At 43.3% G+C, this 24,979-nt stretch overlaps 1 protein-coding gene across 1 annotated transcript in view; it reads right to left on the bottom strand.

The window, feature by feature from the left end:
* Window positions 1–201: 201 nt before the first annotated feature.
* The window catches only part of TMX4 (thioredoxin related transmembrane protein 4), a 64,058-nt gene continuing 39,280 nt past the window's right edge, over window positions 202–24,979 (bottom strand). Inside the window, exons 6-8 of the mRNA XM_066595664.1 lie at window positions 17,866–17,967; window positions 15,390–15,453; window positions 202–5,212 (exon numbers count right to left, since the gene is read on the bottom strand). Of these exons, the coding sequence (XP_066451761.1) occupies window positions 4,884–5,212; window positions 15,390–15,453; window positions 17,866–17,967 (495 nt within the window). The 3' untranslated portion in view covers window positions 202–4,883. The remainder of the gene's footprint in view (window positions 5,213–15,389; window positions 15,454–17,865; window positions 17,968–24,979) is intronic.

Here is a 24,979-nt window from a genome sequence, read left to right as displayed (position 1 = left end):
AAAATGTAGCTTTAATTGCCTGAATCTTGCCCAAAACACCTCATGCAGTAACAATTATTTGTTCTTACGTAAAAGTCTACAGATTCAGAGTCACTTCAGGTATCATATTCTTACAATTCCAAATCGGAGAAAAAGACAGAAGGCTTGTTATATTTTACCTTGTGCTAAAGGATTTAAATGAAATACAACCAAAAGCAAGGATTGTTGCTATTGCAGATTTATTGCAGTTTGATAGCAAATGTAAATCTCACTCACTACCACAAGATGGCGCAGTGCAAAATCCTACAAGCAATATTGTGTTTACTGCATAGAGAAAAAAGCTGCAAACTGAGTTAACATTGACATCTACAGTAGAGTGCACTCTACTGTACACTCCGATTTCCTTCCACCTTAGTAGTTTCCCCCCAAAACACTAAAATATAGCTTTACTAATATTCTCAAAAATACATGTGTAAACGTACAGCTAATACATATGTCCGTGCAGTTTTTCACATACTAAGAGTTCACACGAGGATAGAATACTGTACTGCGCCTGACACCAAAACGAATTAAACATTTGTACATTACAATTACCATGGCCCCGAAGCCGATGGAAACTTCTTATCTTCCAAATGCAAATACTACAGGCTCAGACTGTAACCAATAATCTTACATATTTGTGCAAGCAGCGATAGCAAGATATCAAAGCTTTCAAAGCCACTAAAATAGTTATAAAAATAATCTGGTTAAAGAAAGATCCACAGATCTATAAAAAGGGATTATTCCCATATTTACATTTACAAACTAAAAAAAAAAATATATAAAAAATTAAAACTTTATCCCTTCATATCCCCAGACCTTCATTAAAAAAAGAACAACCACGGAATGACACAAAAACGAACAGCTATCTAGGAAAAAGGATTAAATTTAGTTTTTTCCATTTTTTTAAAGCACTAACAAAAATCACAAACTATGAATACCTTTGTTGTACTTTCTGAATAGGCTTCATTAAATGTTTCCTACATAGCTGCTGTAGAATCTGTGCAACTCCTGCACACAGCTGGCTGTCTTGCTGTTTCTGACACAGATCCCACAGCACACCATTCTTGATTGTGTCCCCCTCTCTCTCTGCTCTGCTCTGCTCTCCTCTCCTTTCTCCCAATGCTAGAGATAGTAGCAGGAAGGGGAAAAGAGCAGGTACATAGCAGTTCGGAGTGTGGAACAGGAGGAAAGCATCCATGTTAGCAGAGAGGGCAGATGACATGGACAGTAAATAGGAAGGAAAGCACACAAGGCAGTCTCTGCATGGGGAAGGGGGAAAAAAATAATCACACTGCTTCAAATCAATCAGTGTCTGTCAGCCTGAGGATCCTTTCAAACAGGTGAGTGCAATATCGGACCAAATAACTCATCCGAAAATCGCGTCAATGAAGAATTGCGGCGATTGAGTCCCGAGATTAATTAGTCGTTTTTTGTCCAGCCACGTGGCATATCACGTGAAAAATACACTGCAGCGCGGAATTCCGTCAGTCAGCAAAAATCCTCATAATGACTTATAATGCTTAGATAGAGCCAGCTGTCTTCGTTTCCGAGTGCCGGACGCAAGTAAACTCCCTTCCCCGCCGTTTTTTTCAGCTCCCATTGGAGTCTATGGGAGCCCCCAGCGTTTTTCATCAAAAGATAGGTCAAGACCTAGCTTTTGATGCAGCATGAAAAAACGTCAACCAAAAATGGTTGCCGAATTGACGTTGCAATATTTTTTTTTACATGTCCGAAAATTGCTCATGTGAATGAATGCACCCAATGCTTCACATGCCGCATAAAATCTCCCATGTGAATAAACCCTCAGGCTGAAGCAAAGGAAATTGGTACAGGCAAGCTCAGCATGCTGTACAAGGCCATACTGTATTGAACTAGGAGCACTTTTATTTCCCAATATTCGATGAGTGTGAAAATAAGTGTTTTTAATAGATTTCCTTGCAAGTTCAGTCTATAAGGATGACATACATAGGAGGTACATAGAGAGTTATATCTATCACCCGCAAGCTATATGGACGGTTAACAAATGTAAGTAAATTCTCCCAGCAGCCAGCAACATCACTTACTAGAATACAAAATAACAAAAGCCGCGTGCTCTCAGTTATTTAACGCCTCACATTTAGGTAAAGAAAAACTAAAAACTGTAGAACTCCTAATCGTTGCTAGAAGATTGGAGCAGATTTGTTATATAGAGTAGAGCTGCTGCCAGGCTTACACTATATACGGAGTGTTGAGCTAGAGACCATCCTCATTTATATTGTCCGTATGCCCCAATTATTCACACAGTGTCTGTAGTGTACATTGGAGGTATACATCAGGAGCATCCAAGTTATCAGGAAGGGCAGATCACACGGGGTGTAAATATAGAAGAACCGCAAAAAAAAAAAAAAAGCCCATAAAGGTAAACCAGCCTGTTGATACCAACATTAAAACTTACCTTTAAGGGCTCTTAAACACGAATGTAAATACGCAGTGAATAGAGTCCATTGATTTCAATGGGTCCATTTATAGCGGTGTATTTTTCATGCGACTTTTGGACACGTGAAAAAAAAAAAAAAAAACGCAGCATCTTTTATCTTCCTCTATACAATGCTCCGAAATAACCAATTGCAATTAATGGCCGTGCCTAAATAAGCAGGAAACCTGTGCTTTTGCTGCGTATTTATGCACAAAATCAATAGGATATTCTTAGTTTTTATTTGCGCACATCAACTGCAGAAACACGCAGGGAAACCGCGTACTTCGGTACGTTAATATGCATATACACTGTGCCCTTATTGTTGTAGCACAGAATGTGAAAGGGGCCACTAAGGACTCCTACGTAGAGCACCCCCCTTCTATGGAGGAAAGCATCACACTACTTAGAAAAGGGAGGAGAGGTCTTCATCGGCTGAAGAAAGAGGAATGGGTACAGGAAGGAAGCTGTGCTCATGTGAACCCAACCAGGAGGAAAGTCGCAGACTTTTTCAGGTCTCTTCAAATGTAGAACTAATAAGCAGTAATTTGTTGCAGCGGGTTCCCATTATAAGCTATGGGAACTGATGAGGGTGTGAATAAGGCCGTGTACCGGGTGACAAGAGCTTCTGACATGTATGCAGGGTCCCTTACCTGTCTCTCATATTGAGAGGGTAGATCTTTCAGTGGAGTGTTGGCACCAGAAGCCCTCCGGTATGAAGTGAAAATACATCATCCGATTGCCACCCGAGGGTCTATCATGTTCTAGGTTCTCCTCTGCTACTTCATATCTAACAAATAGCTTTCAAAAGTTTATAACAACAACAACAACAACATTACTGCAAAACTAATGACGATAACACATTATATTAATGTTAAGCCCCACCCTATAATGAGATTATGCTAAAACTAACACTTAAACAGCAGCCCAGCTCTTCAGATCAGCTTCATGTAATGTGCCTTACATTACAAGGGGGAAGATAGGGGGAAATTTTTAAAGTCGTGCCTCAGCCAAAGTCCTATTCCCATACACGCCCGTGGTATATTTCTGTTCCGCAGCTCCGTCCTTGGAGTAAAAAAAACAAAAACGGAACCGCTGGATCCAAGTGCGGCCATACAGACCCCACTGACTATAATAGGGCGCCAGACCAATTCTTCGAAGATGAAATAACGCAGCATGCTGCACTACTCTGGGATTTCATGCTGAAGGCCTCCAGTGCAGATGTGAAAGTAGCCTAATTGTACGAAAACAAGTAAACATTATCGCTATTGCACCATAAACTACATATAAAGCGCCCAAAGAGCTGGAATGCTCCTTCAAGAGAGAAAAATCTAAAATAAAAAAAAAAATGTAAACAATTAAAGGGGTATTCCCATCTTTTCCATATATGGTATATATACCGGTAATCCATAGAGGTCTGATAGGTCCCAGACTCAGAATGGAGATCTTCCGACCATGTCCTGCCTGGTGAAGTAGTCTCTAGCTGCCACTTCTAGACTCCAATTGAGTGCACTCTACCATGTTATTTTCTTATAGGGGTTTTCTGGTCTTTCAAACGGATGACCTATCTGCAGGATAGGCCATCAAGAGCTGATTAGCAGTTTTCTGTCAGCCAAGACCCCAGCCAATCGGCTATTCGCCATGCCAGCTGTCATCCATTATGAAGCAGAAAATAGATAGCTCCGTATGTTGTGCAGTAGGCTGACATGGTATTGCAGTTTAGTTTTACTCACATCAATGGCAGCTGTGCCTGCAATACTATGCTGGACCACTGCACAATGTATGGAGCCATCTGCTTCCTGCCCCTTACAGTAATAGCAGTCAAGCAAACAGCTGATTGGCTGAGGTCTGGGATAGGCCATCAATTTTTAAGAGCTAGGAAACCCCTTTACGTAACTCGCATTCACTTCTATGAGAGTTACGGAAATAGTGTACACAGCGAGCTTGGCCATTTCTGTAATCCCTGTCAATCGTAGCCTGGATACAGCAGCCAGAGGCCTCCACTTCATCACACTGGACAAGGTCAGCTGACCTCCCTTCTCGAGAAAGGTGGGACTGGTGTCAATTATCCTGTGGATATGCCATAAATGTTTAGGATGGGAATACCCCTTTAAAAATTCAGGACTACAAAAATTGTAAGATATGTCATTAAAAATAAAGAATTTGGTGTAAACTGACTCAAAAGAGGGTTCTTCGGACGCAACGTGCTTGAAACCAAGAAAAAACATCCTGTGAACGTCTTGTGCTATGGACCTGCCCTTGGAGACGTCGTCTAAAACCTTCTCACAAAGTGACTGTAATAAAAGGAAGTTTCCATGCAAAATATAAATCACACCATAAAAGCTGCAGCAATAATAATGGAGACGTATCTTTGGTCCATAAAGATAAACCTATATAGAAACATGGAGGTCTACTGTCCACTGTCCACAGCTTCAGTTCTGCGATGCCTCAGCTCACTGTCTGTCTCTGGTGGCGGTGTGCTTGGGTGTTGTGGAGGACTATCCTGTTCTTCATCTTCTGGGTCAGATTTCTCCACTACAGAGTCCTCCTCGGAGTCCTTAGCATCACTAGTCGAATTACCATCTTCACTGTCCTCCTCTTGGTCGTCTTCCTTCTCACCTTCATCGTCCTCTTCATTTTCCTCTTCAATCGCATCTTCATTGTCCATCGTACCCTTCAGACCATCCGCAGAATCTTTATGATCTTTCTCTGAAATGTCCACTTCTTCCTTAACAATCTCTGCAGTAAAGCAAGACACAAGACATTATTTAGTAGCTGTTAGACATCCAACCAGTAATTACAGAGGTGGGAAGAGAATGGTTGGATCTTACAACAAATGCCCCATCTCAGCTACACAAAGCCACAGCTCTAAAAATTTGCTATATAATAATAATAATCATCTTTATTTGTATAGCGCCAACATATTCCGCAGCCCTTACATAGACAGGGGGATACAGAAAGACAAAAGTACAAAAATTACAGAACCACGGTTACATAGTAATCAGTTGATGGAAACAATAGGGGTGAGGGTCCTGCTCCAACAAACTTACATACTACAAGTAATGGGGTGATACAGAAGGTAAAGGGGCTGGAGATGTGCACAGTATGGTGGGCTGGAGAGTGAGGGGTGCTATACACATAGACAATGGTCAGAGATTTGGCCGTGTGACGGCAGAATCAGTATGGATGCAGGAGCGGTTTATGATGGCTAGCAGGGATTGCAGTCAGTAGGTCAGGGAGCATGTTATCAGGTGGAGTACAGAGGGGTTTATTTAGGGAATGCGGTATGCCTCCCTGAAGAGGTGCGTATTTAGAGCACGCCTGAAGTTCTGCGAGTCCTGGATTGCTTGGGTGTCCTTTGGTAGTGCGTTCCAGAGGACTGGTGCTGCTCTGGAGAAGTCTTGGAGGCGGGAATGAGAAGTTCGAATTAAAGGGGTGCTCAGTCTAGTTTCGTTAGCAGAGCGGAGAGCCCAGGCTGGTTGATGGATTGAGATGAGGGAGGCAATGTATAGCGGCATTGCGCTGTGGAGGGCTTTGTGGATGAAGGTAGCGAGTTTAAATTGAATTCTGTATTTAACAGGCAGTCAGTGCAGTGACTGGCACAGAGCAGAGGCGTCCGAGTAGCGGCTGGACAGGAAGATGAGCCTGGCTGCCGCATTCAGGATGGATTGGAGAGGGTAGAGTCTGGTGCAGGGGAGGCCGATCAGCAACGAGTTGCAATAATCGAGCCGGGAGTGGATGAGGGCAACAGTAAGCGTTTTTAGTGTGTCCACAGTGAGAAGAGAGAGGATTCTTGCAATGTTCTTGAGGTGCAGCTGACATGTTCGGGCCAGAGATTGGATGTAGGGGGTAAATGATAGATCAGAGTCGAATATGACCCCAAGGCAGCGGGCATGTTGTCTAGGAGTTACGGTGGCGCCACACACTGAGATGGAGATGTCAGGAGGAGGTCGGTTAGTGGAGGGTGGAAATACCAGTAAGTCAGTTTTAGAGAGGTTTAGTTTTAGGTAGAGAGAGGACGTAGTGTTAGAGACAGCAGACAGACAGTCGGTGATGTTTTGGAGGAAAGGTACAGAGATGTCGCAGGAAGAGGTGTATAGCTGGGTGTCGTCTGTATACTTTGTGTTGAGATTTCCTTTCATCTCCAAGATCCCCATTTGCTGCCTAGTAAATTGAAACATTTGATTCCTGACCTGGACCGGCTCCTATGGGCATTTGCTACAATGTATTAGTCTGAAAAAAATCCTCTTGTAGCCAAGCACAGCAGCAAGACATCTGTTCCCCTTCCTGAACGCCAGACTGTAAGGGATTATTCGCACCGGCGTATTTTTTAGTTTGCTCATGGCCCCATTACCTCTTTAATTATCAGCCAGTTTTCAGGTTTTCATTCTTTTCATCTACGTTTTCTGTTGGCGTAGCTGTACTAGAGCTTGTTTTTTTGTAGGAGGAGTTATATTCTTTTAATAGTACCATTTACTGTACTATACAGTAGTCCTGTGTGGCGCAGAGTGTCAAGGCAGCAGAAATGTAGTCCTAAACTCTCGCTCACGAGCTGAATATAAGGAAAGCCTGTGAATGGCTGCTCATCAGTGTCCTTCACATGTGTGATTTGCTCCTCCATTTAGTAGTCTGTCTGTGTGTTGAGAGAGAAGTGTTGTACATGCCTGCCATCCTGCATCAGTAGATAAGCAATTCCCATTTTTTAACAGTTTTGTGGGAAAAAATAGATTTTTTTCGTATTTTTAATTATTAATTTTTTTTTCTTTTAACAAAAATTTCACTTAACCTTTACATTTTGTTTTTGAGTTGCTTTAGCAGATCACTATTGTAGATCATTTGCTCACTTCTACAAAATATGGGCTCAGTCAAACGGGTGTTTTTATATGCGAATTTTTGCGCGCAGAACGCAAACGCACAAAAATTTGTGTGACCGAAGCGGGAGTCACGCTGAAAAAAAAAAACCACAAAAAAAAAAAACACACACTTGGCTGCGTTTATGCGCACATAAAGTGTGTTGCCTGCTATCCCCTGCTGCGGCTGTGACAGCGCAGCAGGGGATTCCTTGGATGTGAAAACCCTGGATGCTGTCACATCCAGGCATTTCACCTTTAGTCAATGGGGCCGACGGCAGCAGCGGCGGCCCCACTGACGTACAGAGAAGATTGCGATCCTTTGCCACAGCTGTGACAGCTGTGGCAGAGCATTTCTTTATCTTCGCGGGGAGTCTCATTGTCACTGGACACTGACAATGCTGTCACAGTGTCCAGTGACAAGGGGATTTGCAGCGGACATGAAGAAATCCTCTGCCACAGCTGTGGCAGAGTTCCGCAATGCTATCCTATTGAATTCAATAAAGTCTGCGCTACAGCTATTAAATGACAGCTGAGAGCCGCTGCTGATTGGTCACAGTGATCAGCAAATCAGAGGCAGCCCTTTCAGCAGGCGGGGATTTTAAATCCCAGCCTGCTGAAAGCATTTCATAGTTCAGGAGAAGAAGCGGCTGGATGCGCCTGAGCCCCAGCAGCTGCGAAGAGGTGAGTATATATTTTTTTAGTTTTTACACATTTTAGGAATGATTTTCAGGGAAGGGCTTATATTTAAAGCCCTTCCCCAAAAATCACTGCAGGGCTTGCTGGCAGCCCATTGCTTGCAATGGAGCCGGCTGTAGCGCTGGCTCCATTGAATTCAATGGGAGAACATTATGCTCCTGTGCCACAGCTGTGCCAGAGGATTGCGATCTTCACTGTATGTTTTCAATGGGGTCGGGGCTGCAGGGCTTGCTGGCAGCCCATTGCTTTCAATGGAGCCGGCGATAGTGCCAGCTCTATTAAATTCTATGGGAGAACATCGTGCTCCTCTGCCACAGCTGTGCCAGAGGATCGTGATCTTCACTGTATGTTCTCAATGAGGTCAGTGCTGCTGCCGCCGGCCCCATTGAGCAGAAGGTGAAACCCCTGGATGTGACAGCATCCAGGGGTTTCACATCCAAAAAAACAGAATGCTGCAGTTATTTGCGTTTTTAAATCCACCGCCCTATATTTACCGCTGTGCATTTTTGTGCTCAAGTAAATATCAGGCATATGACCGCTACCATTGAAAAGCATTGGTTCTAATACATGCGGATCGCAAACGCAAGTAACATGCACAGTGAACAAACGCCCGTCTGACTGAGCCCTACTGCAGTATATTGTAATTTCAACCTTCACATATTAACTCTTATGGATAAATACATGGCAGCCATGTGATTCTTCACTAGGCCCAAGGCTGCCATGGCTACTATCACATCAGCACTCCGCAATCTCATCATAGGGGCCAATGCAGAGTTGGACCACTCCCTCCAACTCAGAGCTTACATGCTGCAGTGAGAACCAACTGTGAATGTAAGCAAACAGCTGCGATCGACGCTAGCTCTCTCTGTGGCGGGTGTCAGCGGTTTGAAACAGCAGGCACCGAGTGGGGGTGCAGCTTCATAGCCACCCTATACCTTTGTGGTGTACAGGGAAAGGGTTAAAAAAAAATGGGGCTACTAACACAAGTCATTTTTTACACAGACTAGTGGTCCATGAAAAGATAAAAATCGCAGCATGTCCTATTCTGGTCTGCATTGTGAATGAGAACAGGACATGCAATGTGCGCTGTCCGCTGCTGCTCGTGTGCGGTCTGGTGCGAGCTACATTTTCGGGTCTAATTCACAAACGCTTGGCCTAACGAGGCCTTGGCTGCATGACTTTCAACAGACTGTGAGCAGCACCAACTCAGGTGTCAAGGGAGTTCGACTTTAACCCTTTCCAATCCACTGTCTGATGTCTGAAGACATTATGATTTAAGGCTGTACAGCTCCGATGCTGGAAGAAATCTGTCAGGGTTCTCTTACTGTATATTGTCAGCCTCTCTGCTGTCGGAGCCTATCCAACGTATCACCTCAGCAGTACTGGCTTTAGCCAGCAGATAGCGCCGTTGTATACTGGCAGAAAAAGAGTAAGCCCCCTAGGGAAACCAGGATACAAATTGGATTGGAAAGGGTTAAAATAAACGGACCTGTCATATCTCCTGACAGTAAATACTTTATTGGCCATTAAGTAATTCTGGAACATCTTACTATACAACCCTGCATTGTGCAGTCCCTCTGGTATTCCTCTAAGAAATCTATGAGTACATTGACAACTGGGTCTTACCATTTAATTCTTGCAAAAGGGGCGTGTCCCTACATAGTGTGATACTGTCAGCACTTATAGGACAGTTAGACTGTGCTTGGCCACACCCACAACTGGTAACATCTAAGAGCCTAATTTATTCTGACAATTCCAGGATGAAGAACAGAGGAACAGCATTAAATAGAGTTCTAAGAAAATATGCTCCAGAATTGTTACTGTATAGGGGATACCATTACTTATGAAAACTGGAAATGTCAACCGACCGGTCCTATTCAGAGGGGTTTCCAAAACTCTTAAAAGAATGATAGTTGGGAGATGACCACAGGGACACCCCGCTAATCGAAGAAACTAGGTGAAAGGTGTTATCCCACCAAAAAAACATTTATTACCTATCCATAGAATACATGATTAATGTATGCTCATGGGAGGTCTGACCGCTGGAACCCTCACTGATCACAAGAATGTCACACCTCGAGTCTCCCAGATGAATGAAGCTGCTTCATTCACTTCTATGGGACGGAGCGATGTCTCCATAACCAGTGAATGGAGCACTGGCCACCGTTCCGTACCACGGATCCATTCATCTACGGGACTTGGAGTTCACAGTTCTCATGGCTGAGGGGGTCTCAGCAGTTGGAGTCCCAGTTACTACACATCACCAGTCCTATGGGGAGGTGATAATCCTTTTTGGTGATAGAAGCCTTTAAGATGCCATGCCATAAATTGATGTCTTATAGGATAGGCTACAAATTAAGAGGCAAAAACAACTCCTCTAAGGTCAGCGTATGAGGGCACCAACGTCTAGAAGATTTGAAGGCCTCCTCTTTTATTAAACTAATGTGACCGCAATTATGTGTAGGATAGCGGCATGCATATGCAAATAAGGAAGATGGAACAATACCTCTGCAGCGCCACCTATTGGATGGCAGCATTCCTGCAAATCAATGTCCGACCCTTTATACAGGTCTTTGCAACAATGATTGGAAATTGAAAACAAAGGCAGACTCCATGCACAGACAGCTGTTTCGAGGTGACTTCCCCTCATCAGTGTGCGTTAGTATCCTGGCATGGCTAGTGAGAGGCCTGTGATGCTAGTTGGGAGGGTATCAGCTCTCTTTAGGGAGAGCACCTAAAAGGGGAGTGAGGAGACTTATAAGGCCATGCATGCTCCTCTTGCAACAATGACACTGCCGGCTCTAGCTCAGCAAGCTTGAATAAAGCTGCTGCACATATGGGTAATTATCTACAAGCAGCGATTACCTCCACGGTAACAGGCATATGAAAGCAGACAGTTTAAAGAAGGCCTTTGATGTTTATTTCAACATATGGTATCTGTAGAGAAGGCGAAGAAACAGATTATTCTACCTCAGATAGTGAATACTCCTGAAGAACCTACAATCTAAGCTGAATAGTCATTCATTATCTACAAGCATACGGATAAGCATCAGTGTTCTCCCCCAGCTGTCTTGGATGATGAACAGCACTTGGCTGTGAAAGATAAACTTTTTCTGGTAAGGGCTCTAAAAGGAGATCTTCTGTACAAAGCACAACAAGATCTGATGAGCACTATGGAAGCCTCACCAAGATGGGCTTTTAACGTTTACGGAAAGAAACCAATTTGAGCGGCCGACAATCTCTTCCTCAAAACGGAGCTTCCAGAAAATGTACAAAAGCAAGTGAGAAGGTTAAAAAGTGGACAAAAACAGTAACTAAAATAATTTAAAGGGGCATGGATGATAGATGACGTAACTGCAAGCTGCCGGGACACCATGGCCCTTATTCATCAATATTGGCATGTATTGCGCCAACTCTTTTAAGAACGCAACACTCTTAAATTGCACCAAAATTACAGAAGTGGCACAATTTACACTGCACCCAAAATAGGAATGATGCACCAAAAATAGCAGTGTTGCGCGCGCCAAAAATCTCACATTTTGTATTTAGAAATATACATTCTGCACCACATATTAACCCTTTCCAATCCAATTTGTATCCTGGTTTTCCTAGGGGGCTTACTCTTTTTCTGCTGTTATATAATGGCGCTATCTGCTGGCTAAAGCCAGTACTGCATGAGGTGACACGTTGGATAGGCTCCGACAGCAGAGAGGTTAGCAATATGCAGTAAGAGAACCCCGACGGGCGTCTTCTAACACCGGAGCTGTACAGCCTTAAATCAGAATGTCTTCAGACGTCAGACAGTGGATTGGAAAGGGTTAAATTGTGCTTTACATACTAGTATAATAAAAAGTAAGCCAGCAGTTTAATTACTGATTTTTAACACATAAAAAGGAGGCAAAAACATAAAAAAAACCCCCACCCTATCCATGTGTTTTATTTTGCGCCACAAAATGCACGCATTTCCACATAACACTACTACACGCACCAAAATTGCATTCGGAAATATGCTTTGCTCCACAAATTTTATTCTGCATCATCAACTAATCGAAAATAATTAGTCAACAGTCAAAATAAGGCCAGGGTTACACAAGCGTGTAGTAAAACGCTGCGTATAACGCAGCATTTTACCGCAGTGTGGACACACATAAGGCAGCGATTCTTGCCTGTGTGCGACAGCGTATCTCACGCACAGGCTTGGCCTAATGATAATAAAATAAAAAATTGGGGCAAAAATCAAGCAAAAAAGAAAAACGTATGTCGTTTATTATGCGCCAAAATGAGCATGCGCCAAATGCCTCTTCATTTACGCAAACTTTTGTTAGTTTTTATAAGCGCCCGTTTTAACCGACACTATTTTGTAGTAGCGGTTCATAAATGTGTTGGAAAGATAGACTGAATCTTGCCTCTTTCCTGAAAAAAAAATTGGGAAGCTTCTTGAATCTTTTTCTTCTTTTTGGCGCAAACGATATATAAATTAGTCTTAAACTCTGTGCGCCTTAGTTCTGGCTTTAGACATGAATCTGTTGGAAACACATTCATAAATACGGGCCCTTGTGTTTGGCAGGCAGACATACTGAAAGATGGGACACTTATGTAGGTATTTATTTAGTCTATCGTAAAGGAGGGACAGAAATAGGAGAGTAAAAGCAGAGTAAAATAGAAATACTGTCAAAGGCGTTTAACTACTTAGATATCAGCATCTAAATGGTTAGAGGGAGGGATCTCTCTGTCCCCCAATACGTGCCACTGTGACATGCTGATGGGCTTCTATAGCAGTTGGGGGCCTAGTAGTAGCCCTCCAGGTGTGCCATGTACAGAAGTGTATTAGCCCAAGCCAGAGGCAAGGCCTAATAGGCTGCCGCTCCCTTTTATACTGACAGGCATTATACACTGTAATGCAGAAGTATTGCAGTGTATTATCTAAGTGATCAAAAGACTCAACATTCAATTCCTCTTGTGGGGCTAAAGAAAAACACTAAAATAATGGAAACTAGGTTCAAAAAAGGTTTTAGAAAAACTACAAAAAAAAGTTAAAGCAAACCACCCTAGCCTCACAAAGTATTTTATTTTTTGAGAACAAAAAAAACCTATTTATTTGCATTGCTGCGTTCGTAAGAACCAGTACAATAAAATGAACACATTGGGCTCTGTTCAGATTTCAGTCAGCTCATCTATCTAGGGGTTGCAATATAAATGCTGGTAAAAATAGTGCAGCTGCGCTCTTTTCTTCTGTTAAAATGAAGGAAACCTTGGATGGAATGTATTACAGCTAGAAATGAGCGAGCGTACCCGCTAAGGCAAACTACTCGAGTGAGTAGTGCCTCATGCGAGTACCTGCCCACTCGTCTCAAAAGATTTGGGTGCCGGCAGGGGAGAGCGGAGAGTTGCAGGAGTGAGCAGGGGGTAGCGGGGGGGGGGGGGGGGGGGGGGAGGGGGAGAGTGAGATCTTCCCCCCGTTCCTCCCCGCTCTCCCCCACCGCACTCGAATCTTTTGAGACAAGCGGGCAGGTACTCGCATAAGGCACTACTTGCTTGAGTAGTTTGCCTTAGCGAGTGCGCTCGCTCATCTCTAATTACAGCCAATAGGTTCCATAAGGGACCGCTGGGTACCGTCATCTTGACAGATCTGGTGGCGGTTTTATTTTTGTTGTTCTGCTCCAGAACAGAAGAATGGAAATATGAACAGACCATTTATACTGAACACTACGAGTATATAAAAAAAAAAAAAAAAAACACACCACCACCACCAGGAATAAAAAGTGATCAATAAGTTGTATGCACCTTAAAATGGTCCCAAACTAGTAAAAAGTAGTCCTTCCAGCTCACCCCAATAAAGTCATATTAGATTCATACTAAACATGTGAAGGAAAATACTTATCACAGGAACAACGGGGATTCACAAAGAACACAGATTCAAATGAAGTTCCAGCGCTCCTTAACGCCTTAAGGACCAGGGTGTTTTGGTCCTAAAGGACGGCGCACTTTTTATGGATTTTACCCATGTGGTGGTTTTACTGGCCTATTGTTTTTTTCAGCAACCAAAATTATTTCTGCTGCGTTTTTATCCCATGACACACAGGGCTAGTTTTGAGATCTTTTTTCACTAACCGTTTTTTACTTTTTATTAGTTTTATTGGTGTTAACAAGCAAAAAAAAATATTTTACATTTAAAATCCGTATATTTACACTAGAAGAAAGTACAGGAACGGGTTCTTCATCTTGTCTCTGACGTTTTGACATAAAATTTGTATAGTTTCTGATTGCAGGGCACATATGGCAACTGTTTTGGTTGGCGTTGGCAGAGGGTCGTTTTGTCAGGGTCTGCTAGGATCCTGCAGCTCTGCTGTGACAGGCAGCACCTGGCGGTCACGTGATTGCTGGGTTGAATAGCGGAAGTAATACTTCCACTTTCTCTCTTTAGTATATAGCGGTCATTGATCACTGTGTAGCCTGGAAAGGAAAAGGCAGAAGCAGTTAAAAACCGCTTCTACCATCTTTTCCGGGTCCTCAGCTGTGTCTGACAGCCAAGGACCCAACTTGCTCCTGCTTAATTGCAGGAGCAGAAGCTTTTATCCCACGCCTTACTTCTACTATCGTCCGGGATTAAAGCCCAGGACCAAACGCCTTAAATTTATTGTGTTTGGTCCTTAAAGGGTTAAACTTAAAAAAACTGTTTATGAAAGTTTGTGCCTCTCACTATGGAGGTGTGGAGCTGTTTATGTATTACAAGGATGGTCATTCATTTGACATTCACAGAGTAATCAGTAAGTTATGATGTAGTCCAGCTCTTGTTGGAACCCATCTAAACAGCATCTACCCCCTACTGCAAAAAGTGTATCAATAAATCCCTTATAAGACAATATTAAAGGGGTTTTCTTGCACCCAACATTGATGACTTAACAGCTGTTTGAAGAGGTCATGGCGCTCAAGTCAGTGCTGTGTCCTCTTCAGTGCACAGCGCTGTATATTTTGTAGTGGTGGTGCCTGGTATAGCAGCTCAATCCCATTTGTTTCAATGGAACTGAGCTGCTCCCAGGCCTTATGACCCATGAACGTTACATCACTGGCTTGAGAAGAGGCTGTGGTTCGGTCTCTACAAACAGCTGACAAGGGTTCAAGGCAGTGGACCCCACTGATCGGATACTGCCGTTCTAGTCCAAGGACTGGTCAGCAATATTTTAGTCCTGGAAAACCCCTTTAAAATGTGTCTATACCTGTTTTTGGGAAAGCTAGGTACATCCAATATGGCCTCCATTTCAACTGCGAGCAGCTGCCACCAGTTTTTAAGGCTCTTAAGCAGACAATCTCCCAAGTTAATTAGAGTTTATCATCACTTCAATATAGACGATTCCTTCCGCACTTACCAGATCTCACCATTTGATACTTAGGTTTAGCCGGACAAAAGCAATCTGCTAGAAGTACCAGTATCTGCAATGAAAACAGGTCAAGAGACAAGTGTTATATTCTACAAAGTAGATAACTGCAGTATGAGTAACATTATCTAGCTTTTCTTGTTGCAGCCAAGTGTGGGACTAGCTGCTTCCACTTTTGTCAGACACTCCATTTACCCATCTGTCCCAAGCCGAGGAAATACATATCACCATTACACACTTAACGGGAAACCACTGGGTAACACTTACATGAAAAAGGACTTGGGGATTTTAGTTAACTGTAAACTTAACTAGAGCAACCAGTGTCAGGCAGCTGCTGCCAAGGCAAGTAGGATCATGGGGTGCATCTAAAGAGGTCTACGGGCACATGACTAGAACATTGTTCTTCCTCTTTACAAGTCACTGGTCTGACCTCTACCTTTAGAGGAAAGAAGGTTTCTACACTAACATAGAAGGGGTTCTTTACTGTAAGAGCAGTGAGACTATGGAACTCTCTACCTAAGGATGTGGTGATGGCAGACATACTAAATAGTACAAGAGGGGCCTGAATGTCTTTCTTGAGTGATACAATATTATATGTTAAAGTCACCAATTACTTCAGAAGGGTCGGTGATGCAGGGATTATTCCGATTGCCTGATTGGAGTCACAAAGGAATATTTTTCCTTTAATTGCGGAAAATTGTCTTCTACCTCATTGTTTTTTCCCCCTCCCTCTAGATCAATATTGGTGGGCAATAGGCTGAACTAGATGGACATACTGCATGTCTTTTTTCGGCCTGACATATTATATTACTAGGATTAGTACTCCTGTATCAGTAGAACTGATTGCATCTTATTAGCATATCATGTGTCCTAAACCATGCTACATAAGATGCAGAGACCCTTGGAAGTCAATCACAAAGTGCAATGTATCGGCCCATCTACAATGGTGCAAGGAGCATCGTCATTGGATACTTAATCAATGGAAGAACGTTCTATGGAGTGATGAATCACGCTAGTCTACCGTGTTTCCTCAAACATAAGACCCTGTCTTATATTATTTTTTTTGCCACAAAAGAAGTGCTAGGTCTTATTTACGGGGGATGTCTTATTATATTTACCTAGCAGGCTTGGTCTAGGTCCCTCTCGCTGCTCTCCGGAGATCTGATACACTGAGCATTGATTGGCCAATTCATAAATCCCACATCCATAATGCGATGGCTGTGATTGGTTCATCGAGTGCTGCATTGATTAGCTGAGCAGTGCTCAAGCACCATTCAGGGCAAACATTTCCTCAAGGTGAGGTTTATGAATCCTGTAACCAAGAAGTGATCTTCTGTACATGAATGAGGGTTGCAGGATGCAGAGCGGAGCTCCAGACAGCAGCAGGAGGACCTGGACCAAGCCTGCTTGGTAAGTATCCCTTTTGTATGTAATGCCGCAAGGGCTTATTTTCAGGTAGGGCTGATGATTCAAGCCTCCCTCCAAAATATCCGTGTAGGTCCTATTTTCGGGAAAACAGGGTATCTACAAATCAGAAGGCTGTACCTTGGTGTGGAGGAGCCCTGGGGACGCCTTGTGCCCGAGTGTGCTGTGTTAAGTATGGAGGAAGATTCCGTACTGGTCTGGGAATGTTTTACGTGGCATGGTCAAGGTCCGTTAGATGTAGTGACAAGAACCATGAACACGGAGGGGTACCTGATCATTCGAGACAATAATTTGCTGCCAACAATGTGGCAATACTCTGGGAATGGTCAGCAATACTTCCAACAAGACAACGAGCCTTATCACAAATCCAATGCTGTTTTGAGGATATGGATGTTCCATGATTGGACTGGCTGCACAGAGTCCTAGCCTGAATCCTACTAAACATCTTTGGGACACACTGGAATGTCGGGTCAGGAAATATGAACGGCATTAATTTATCTGAGAGACCTACCAGACTCTTGCAGGATGAATGGAGGGAAATACCACATGAAGTGCATCAGATGTTGCATCATAGAAAGTATGCTTCGGAGAGTATCCAATGTCATTAAGGCCAAAGGACCCCGACTAAGTATTAACATATTAAAATAAATACTACTTTTCATTCTTGCTCAGGTGTCCAAATTCTTTTGGTGGGATAGGATATGTTTTGAAATGACAACCTGTGACTTTAACTTGCATCATGGGAAAACTATAACTTATCACAGACTACATTGGGGCTCACAGACTAATTTACCTACCTAAAGCATGAATACATGAGCCATTTTCTATGCAGAGATTATCCTTGGATGGATATATACATGCAGCATCTGAGTACTACGAAAGTGCTAACCGCTGACTCACTGTGACGATGTGGGACAATATAAACTGACTAATTGAAAGTGGTCCTTAATGTGAATGAGGAACAGGATAGTAGCACATTTAGGGCACGGTTTGTATCCTAAAAGACAACTCAATGTACAGATAACACAAAGACAAGCTTTACCAAACCGAGTATTAGCCCAATCATCAGGGTGGCTACAATGAAGATGATGTACGAGCCCCAGGCCGGGATTCCAAGTGGTCCTGTAAAGTAGTTGTGCGTTTGCTGAAATAGAAACAGAGCAGTTAAAAATGATAAACAACAGATAAATGTGCAAAATTCACTGTTCCAATTACTTCTATTTTTGCTAAATACATCATGGGTAGAGATGAGCGAACACGTTCGGCCCCGCCCCTTTTTCGCCCGAACACCGAACCTTGCGAACACTTCAGTGTTCGGGCGAAAAAGTTCGGGGGCCGCCGTGGCAGCGCGGGGGGGTGCGGCGGGGAGTGGGGGGGGAGAGGGAGAGAGAGAGGGCTCCCCCCTGTTCCCCGCTACTGCCGCCCGCGCCGCCGCGCATCTCCCCGCCCCCCGGCGGCACCCGGACACTTACGCGCGAACACTGCAGTGTTCGGCAAAGCGGGTGTCCGGGTGCGGATGTGTCCGTAACGGACACGTTCGCTCATCTCTAATCATGGGGGTTTTACCCAGACCCAAAAGTAGCGCAGCGATGGTCTACAAAGTTGAAAGCTCAAATTTTTCTGTTTTGCAACAGTCAACAGGCTTCAAATCTGTAGCAAGTTTTCCAGTTTTATGGACATCTCACTAGTATAATTTTTTTTCTATATCATTTCGTCAAAATGAAGTCAAACATTCAAGTCAATGTTAAAAAAAAAATGCCTAAAAGTATATAAAAGTACATCCCAAGCTCCCGGTCATCTCCGCAAACAGCACCGTAACTTAGTTTAGGGTGCTGTTCCACGGTGACAGGTTCACTTTAAGGAGACCAAGGGGTTAAGGGGACTTGTTATTTGTATAGCGTCAACTTATTCCGCAGCGCTTTCAAGTAATTTATTTATTACCCCCCACCAAGCTGGGTACTCATTTTACCGACCTCGGAAGGATGGAAGGCTGAGTCAACCTGAACCATGTGGGGATTGAACTTGCAACCTTCAGGTTGTGAGCAAGAGCTTAGGAGTGCATACTGCTGCCTTAAAACTCTGAGCCACACAAGACCCCATTGCATGTATACTGGCAAAGCCCAATGATTTTGGCAGGTCTAGAAATCATCCAATGTGTATGGTGGCCCCCTTCGACTTTCTTAAGGGACATATAGATTGGGTATTTCAAGATTTTCAACAGCGGCTCCTTTTGTTCTCATGATATAAGTCACTGACAGAGGCGTCTGGCAGCAGCTTACTGCCTTCTCAGAGTTTGGTTTGTTAAGAGACAAGAAAGTCAGACTAATGAAAGAGGTTAAGAAATCAAACCGAAAAAGTAGTATAAGTTTAGTAAGTGCCTGGAGAGTCATTGCATCCGCCCATACGAATCCAGCGAGTGTTCAAGTCAACGCATAACTGCGAGTCCACTGACAACTAAAGAAATAACAGTCTCTGTCCTCCAGCAATGCCGTCTAATGGATGCAGGGAGGTCAGCTCATGTTCACAGTCATTAGGGTGACGATCTGACACATACTTGTATCCCAGCACGGAGAAGCAACATGTTACATGCTGCAAAGTCATCAGTCTGACAAGGTCACTACTAAGCAGAACATGCAGCAGCCATGTGGCACTTGGAATCAAATGTCTCTAAGGAGGGGCGACTACTACAAGCAAACACATGTACATGTCCAAGGAAAATATACCATTATCTCATATCAACTATGTAAGCCATTTAGTAAGGAAGTAAGACTGTTAACCCCTTAAGAACCAGTGTGTTTCGGTCCTAAAAAGGACCAGATACTTTTTAGCGGTATTACGCATGTGGTAGTTTTATGGCCCAGTTTTTCTTTCCTTTGGCTGCAAAAAATTATTTTTGCTTTTTTTATTCTTTTGCGTTATGTAAGGCTATTTTTTTTTTTACTATTTTCTGTCACTGCAATTTTTTCTTCTTTTTTTTTTGTTTTATTAGGGGCGATTCTTTAATTTTAGTTTTTATTTATAAAAGTTAGAATTTACGCTAAAATTACAGGGTGAATATGGTAACTGTCTGGGTTGGTGTGGGCAATGTGCTCTACAATACATATATTTGCATTTTACTCTAACTTTTTTGTTTTTTTCTTACTTAGTTTTGTAACCCATTTTCTACACCTACGTCCCTCCATGACATCATATACAACTTCTGGGGGGACATTCCAACTCTTTTCATATTCCACAATTTTCTGCTGTAATTGGGGTATCCATAGGAGCAGAATCCATCGGAGCCCCAGTTACAAAGGAAAACATCCTCGTAGTGCGATACAAGTCACAGAGAGATATGGGCTGGGGTATAAAATCCAGCAGCTGTGTCATGCTGGGTCCAATATAAGGAACATCGCTGCCACTTCCTCTATTCTCTACAGGGTGCTCACTGAGCCCTATGTAGTCTGCAAACGAGAAGCCAGATGCAGTTCTGTCTTCTCCTCCGGGCCCTCAGCTGTCTCTCACAGCCAAGCACCTGACCTGCTAGATTGCAGGAGCAGTTAGCTTGCGCTGTATGTTTAATATTGGCTGTGTTAAATAATGCTAAAATTATATAATTACACCTATATAGATCTCTATGTAAATACGTCAAATACTGTATTTCCCCGGAAATAAAACGGGGTCTTATATTAATTTTTGCCCCAAAAGAGATGCTATGGTTTATTTTGGGGGAAAGTCCAAGTCTTTTTCCACTGTTTTTCAGAGTTCGGTACGGTTCCCGCAGTCCTCTTGCACCCACACAGGATCAATTCCTGGTTACTGGATTTATAAATCCCGCCTTCATGACGCGATGGATGCGATTGGTTCTTTGAGTGCTGCGTTTATTGGTTCTTTGAGCGCCGTGGCTCAGCCAATCAACGCAGCAATCAAAGAACCAATCACAGCCATCGTGTCAGAGGCATGATTTATGAATTGGCTGAGTCGTGGCCGAGGACTGCAGGAACCGTGTCGGACCTCTGAAAAGCAGTGGGAAAGACCTTGATTGAGCCTGTTGAGTGAGTGACTTTGCTGACTTGGAAAAACACTGTAAAAATGCAGCAATTGTGTTTTTATTGCCCTTTGCACACACCCAATGCATTCCTTTTGACTTTGACTTTTTTTTAACTGTAGCTAGGGCTTATATTTCAAGCCTCCTAAAAAAAAAAAAATCAACCTAGGGCTTATTTTCAGGAAATGTCATATTTTTGAGGAAACAGAGTAGTAGACTGTAAAGATGAACATATCTCAAGAAGCAAAGACCACCTCAGCAGTCAATGAGAAGATTTGATGGTCAAAATTTTAATGCAGACGTGATATTAAAGCCTTTTAGTATGTGCATTACATCTGCAGCACGCAGACCCGTTGCAGCTTGAGTGACCTGGACAAGGATCACCATAAGGTACTTTCAGGTCAGCATATTAATCCGTATTTGGTCCGGGTTTTGGGGACCATGATAAAGAGCTAATGTAAATCCATGTACCTATGTGTAAACAGTCAGTAATATATGCTGGAATTTGTTTTTTGTTATTTTAAATCACATGGAATAAAGTTTGGAATTTTTAACTGAACTTTGCATGTTGGATCAGTCCAAGCGAAATGTTTGTGTGAATGACGAACCAGTGGAAACAGTTGTCACACAAATGATCGTACGTCCAACAGTTGTTGAAGGTGTATGGGTACTTTACCTACAGCGGCTTGAAAATGTGAGCTTTGATAGTGTCGTTGGTTGTCACAGTCAGGACTACTGAGAACCAATCGCTCTGACACATGACTACGATTTGGGGATTGCTGAGACAAACAGAAGAATTAGACTCCCTAGCAATCAGTTGCAGACTGAAAGGAAATCCAGCAGCACTCCCACAGGACAAAAAAGGCATTACACGATTCCCATTGAAATTATTGGGCTGTCCACATAATGCAAACATAGGTCTTCCTGAGAGGCAATCTTTTGTATATGTGCTCCCCTGTGGTTAATAGTTGCGGATCCTGGAGGGAGGGGTTGTCAGAGCTATTTTTTTAATGTACATCTGTGATCTCCTTCCCCAAACTACTTACCATGGTGCCGGAGTGCTACTTCGGCACCATGGCACCTGACAGGTGACATTCTGTAAACAATGCCACATGGGCTCCTAATGTAGAAGCTCTGGCCTGTCTACATTCTGCATCGGACCTCCAATTGGCTGCAGTGGTCATGTGAGTAAGAAAACAACCACATTACCTCTGCAAAAAATTAAAGCACTGGAGCAGCAGTGGGGGAGCAAGCAGCAGCGAAGAAGGGAGTATTTTTTAAAATTTTTTTTAGATCCATGTCATCCCTCCCCACTGCCTCTAGCAATTTTGGCCTAGCAACCCAATACGCTTTTAAAATGTACCCCATCCCAAGGATTACAGCCTTACTTTTATCTTCTTCCAGTCCAGCTTCTATATTGAGATATTGCCCCATAAGTTGCTCACACGCTATATGAAAATTAGCCCCAGATCGTCCAATGAGTGGTCCCCTCTACCTATTCTGCAAAAATACGCCCCCTTTCCTGTTGAGTGAACCCCCCCAGCTCTGCTCACCGGAGAAGTTAAGTTTTTTACCTTTACGCACTTGTACCGCACTGATGATGGCGCATGAGTCCATCTAGAGGGGGCAGTGCTGGAGGCGTCACTCAGAATTTTGCAGAATGGGTAGGAAGAGAGCCCAGACGGCTAGCATAGAGGACCGCTGATCTGATGGTCCGGAGTTAATCTCCATGAGAAACTTATGGGGCAATATCTCAATGTGGGAGCTAGACTGCAAGAAGATAAAGGTCATGCTGTGATCCTCGGGATGTGACACATTTAATACTGTATTGAGAGACTTCCTGTAACTCAAAATTCCCTAATACTAAACAATCCCTTTAAATCCAATGCAAGAACGTCAATCTTTTTCAGAACTCTACAAACTACAATCACACGCTGAATCCCCATTATTGCCTCTGTAGTGGCCTGTAGATGCAACAGATTTCCAACTAAGGCCAGTCATTACGGTGAGCGTTGTTCTCAGAGAACCATCTGATAATGATTTCCCTAAAAGTGCATCCGGGGCTTTCCGGTAAGAGTCTGTCTCTACGGTGGGTAAGATGTCAAATCTTCACCGTCCCTGTCAGAACCAAAAAAAGAAATACACAGGGACAACCTGGTGTGATGAATATCAGCGTGCGCTCGAGAAACACTCTGTGAAAGGGCAATTTTGGAAACCTTGAGGAAAGCTGAGCGCTTTTCAAGAGCCCCGGAGACAATATCATCGCTATGATACAGAGGATATGCAATGTCTAGGAAGGTCATTCTCACACAGATAAACTATTGATTCCTCGGATACCCTGAGGACAATCGGCCGCGATGGCAAATTTTATTTTATTTTTTTGCATTGTTATCTTTTCCTTGTTTGTGACATCGAGATAGACTGAAGCGAGCAAATGGCACAGCTTCTGGGCCCGAGGCTCATGCAATTAGGAAATCAATATGTTTGAATTCACAGAGTCTATGCCATCAGAAGCCGGGTGGAAACTGACTGATGTGACAGCACGGCCGGCTCTTCTGCTATTGTGGCGGTTCATCCTTTTTTTCGAATGTTTTATTATTGCTTTCTGCAGATTATTTTATTTTACAGCTCCTGCTGAAATACTCGCACCCTTCGACTGCCAGGGTTATGATCATCATCTATACTGAAGATCACTGCATTGGGAAAATGTACTCAAGAACAGGCTAGTCCACCTTTCACAGCTTTCAAATGTCAGAAATCAGATTACACAAAGTGATGAACATCCTCTATGCTCAATTCGACCCATGCCCGCATCAGCAGCTCCATCAGTTGGTGCACATTTTGTGGATAAGTGGGAGTAGATCTCACAGGCCTTTCCAAGATACCCAAAACATGTTCTTTGGGGTTACAGACTGGTGAGTTTGGGAGTCAAGGCAGTGTGGGGAATTCATTGTTGTGTTCCTACAATCGCTTCTAAGGATTGTGGTAGGATGACCAACGGTCATAGCCCATGCCAGGAAGATGTTCCCCAGACCATGAGACCACCATCACCGGCCTGTTGAACCCCAGCGGTACACCCATGGGATAAGGCTTCATTTACGCTAGTTGTGGACCCAACTATCCATATGCTTCAGCAGGAAATAGGACTCATCACTCCAGACAACCTTCTGCCATGTGTCCAAGGTCCATTCACATCTTTCCTGGGCCTATGCAAGGCGTTGTTGGCGATGTTATGGGGTCATTACTGATTGCAAGAGGTCACGTGCCGGCTGTTCATAATGCAGTGATCTTCATTGTACTGCTTTGTGCATTTGTGAATCAAGAAGAAGGGAGGTAGGTTAGTGGATGCAGGGTAGGATCTCAACCACTTATCAATTAAGACTAGCACGGATCAGTCATTTAAGGCCCTGTTCACATTGCTTATTTCACATGAATCTACCATGGAATCCCCACATAGCATATGGCGCACGTTTCCAAACTGTAGTCCGCCATTCAATGGGTGCTCTTTAATAGCATCTGATAAGGTAACATATTCCTTTTAACTCTTTCCAATCCACTGTCTGACATCTAAAGACATTATGATTTAAGGCTGTTCAGCTCCAATGTTGGAATACATCCGTCGGGGTTCTCTTACTGTATATTGCCAGCCTCTCTGCTGTCGGAGCCTATCCAACGTGTCACCTCATGTAGTACTGGCTTTAGCCAGCAGATAGCGGCGATTTATAACGGCAGAATAAAAAAAAGTGTAAACCCCCTAGGAAAACCAGGATACAAATTGGATTGGAAAGGGATTTCCTATGTGGATTATTGTCCATTGTGAATTTTGGTGTGAATACGTTAGGGCTCATTCACACTAACGTTTTCCATTCATTCAGGTTTTCCATAATTAAAAAGAAACCATTTTTTTCCCCACTGATTTCAATGGTGTTTTGAAAAACGGAAAGCTTTCAGTTTGCTTCTGTTCCGTTTGGTTTCTGTGTTCTAAATGCAACAAACAGCGCTGCGGACTGTGACAAAAAACGGAAACCAAACTGAATGGGAGCAAATTAAAAGCTTTCCTTTTTTTTTTAAATTTAATTCGAAACCCAATTGAAATCAAACGGGGGAAGAAAAAAAAAAGGATTTGGTT

This window comes from Eleutherodactylus coqui, chromosome 3 (assembly GCF_035609145.1).
Source record: "Eleutherodactylus coqui strain aEleCoq1 chromosome 3, aEleCoq1.hap1, whole genome shotgun sequence".
Classification (NCBI taxonomy): Eukaryota; Metazoa; Chordata; class Amphibia; order Anura; family Eleutherodactylidae; genus Eleutherodactylus; species Eleutherodactylus coqui.
This window is presented reverse-complemented; position numbering and strand designations above follow the sequence as displayed.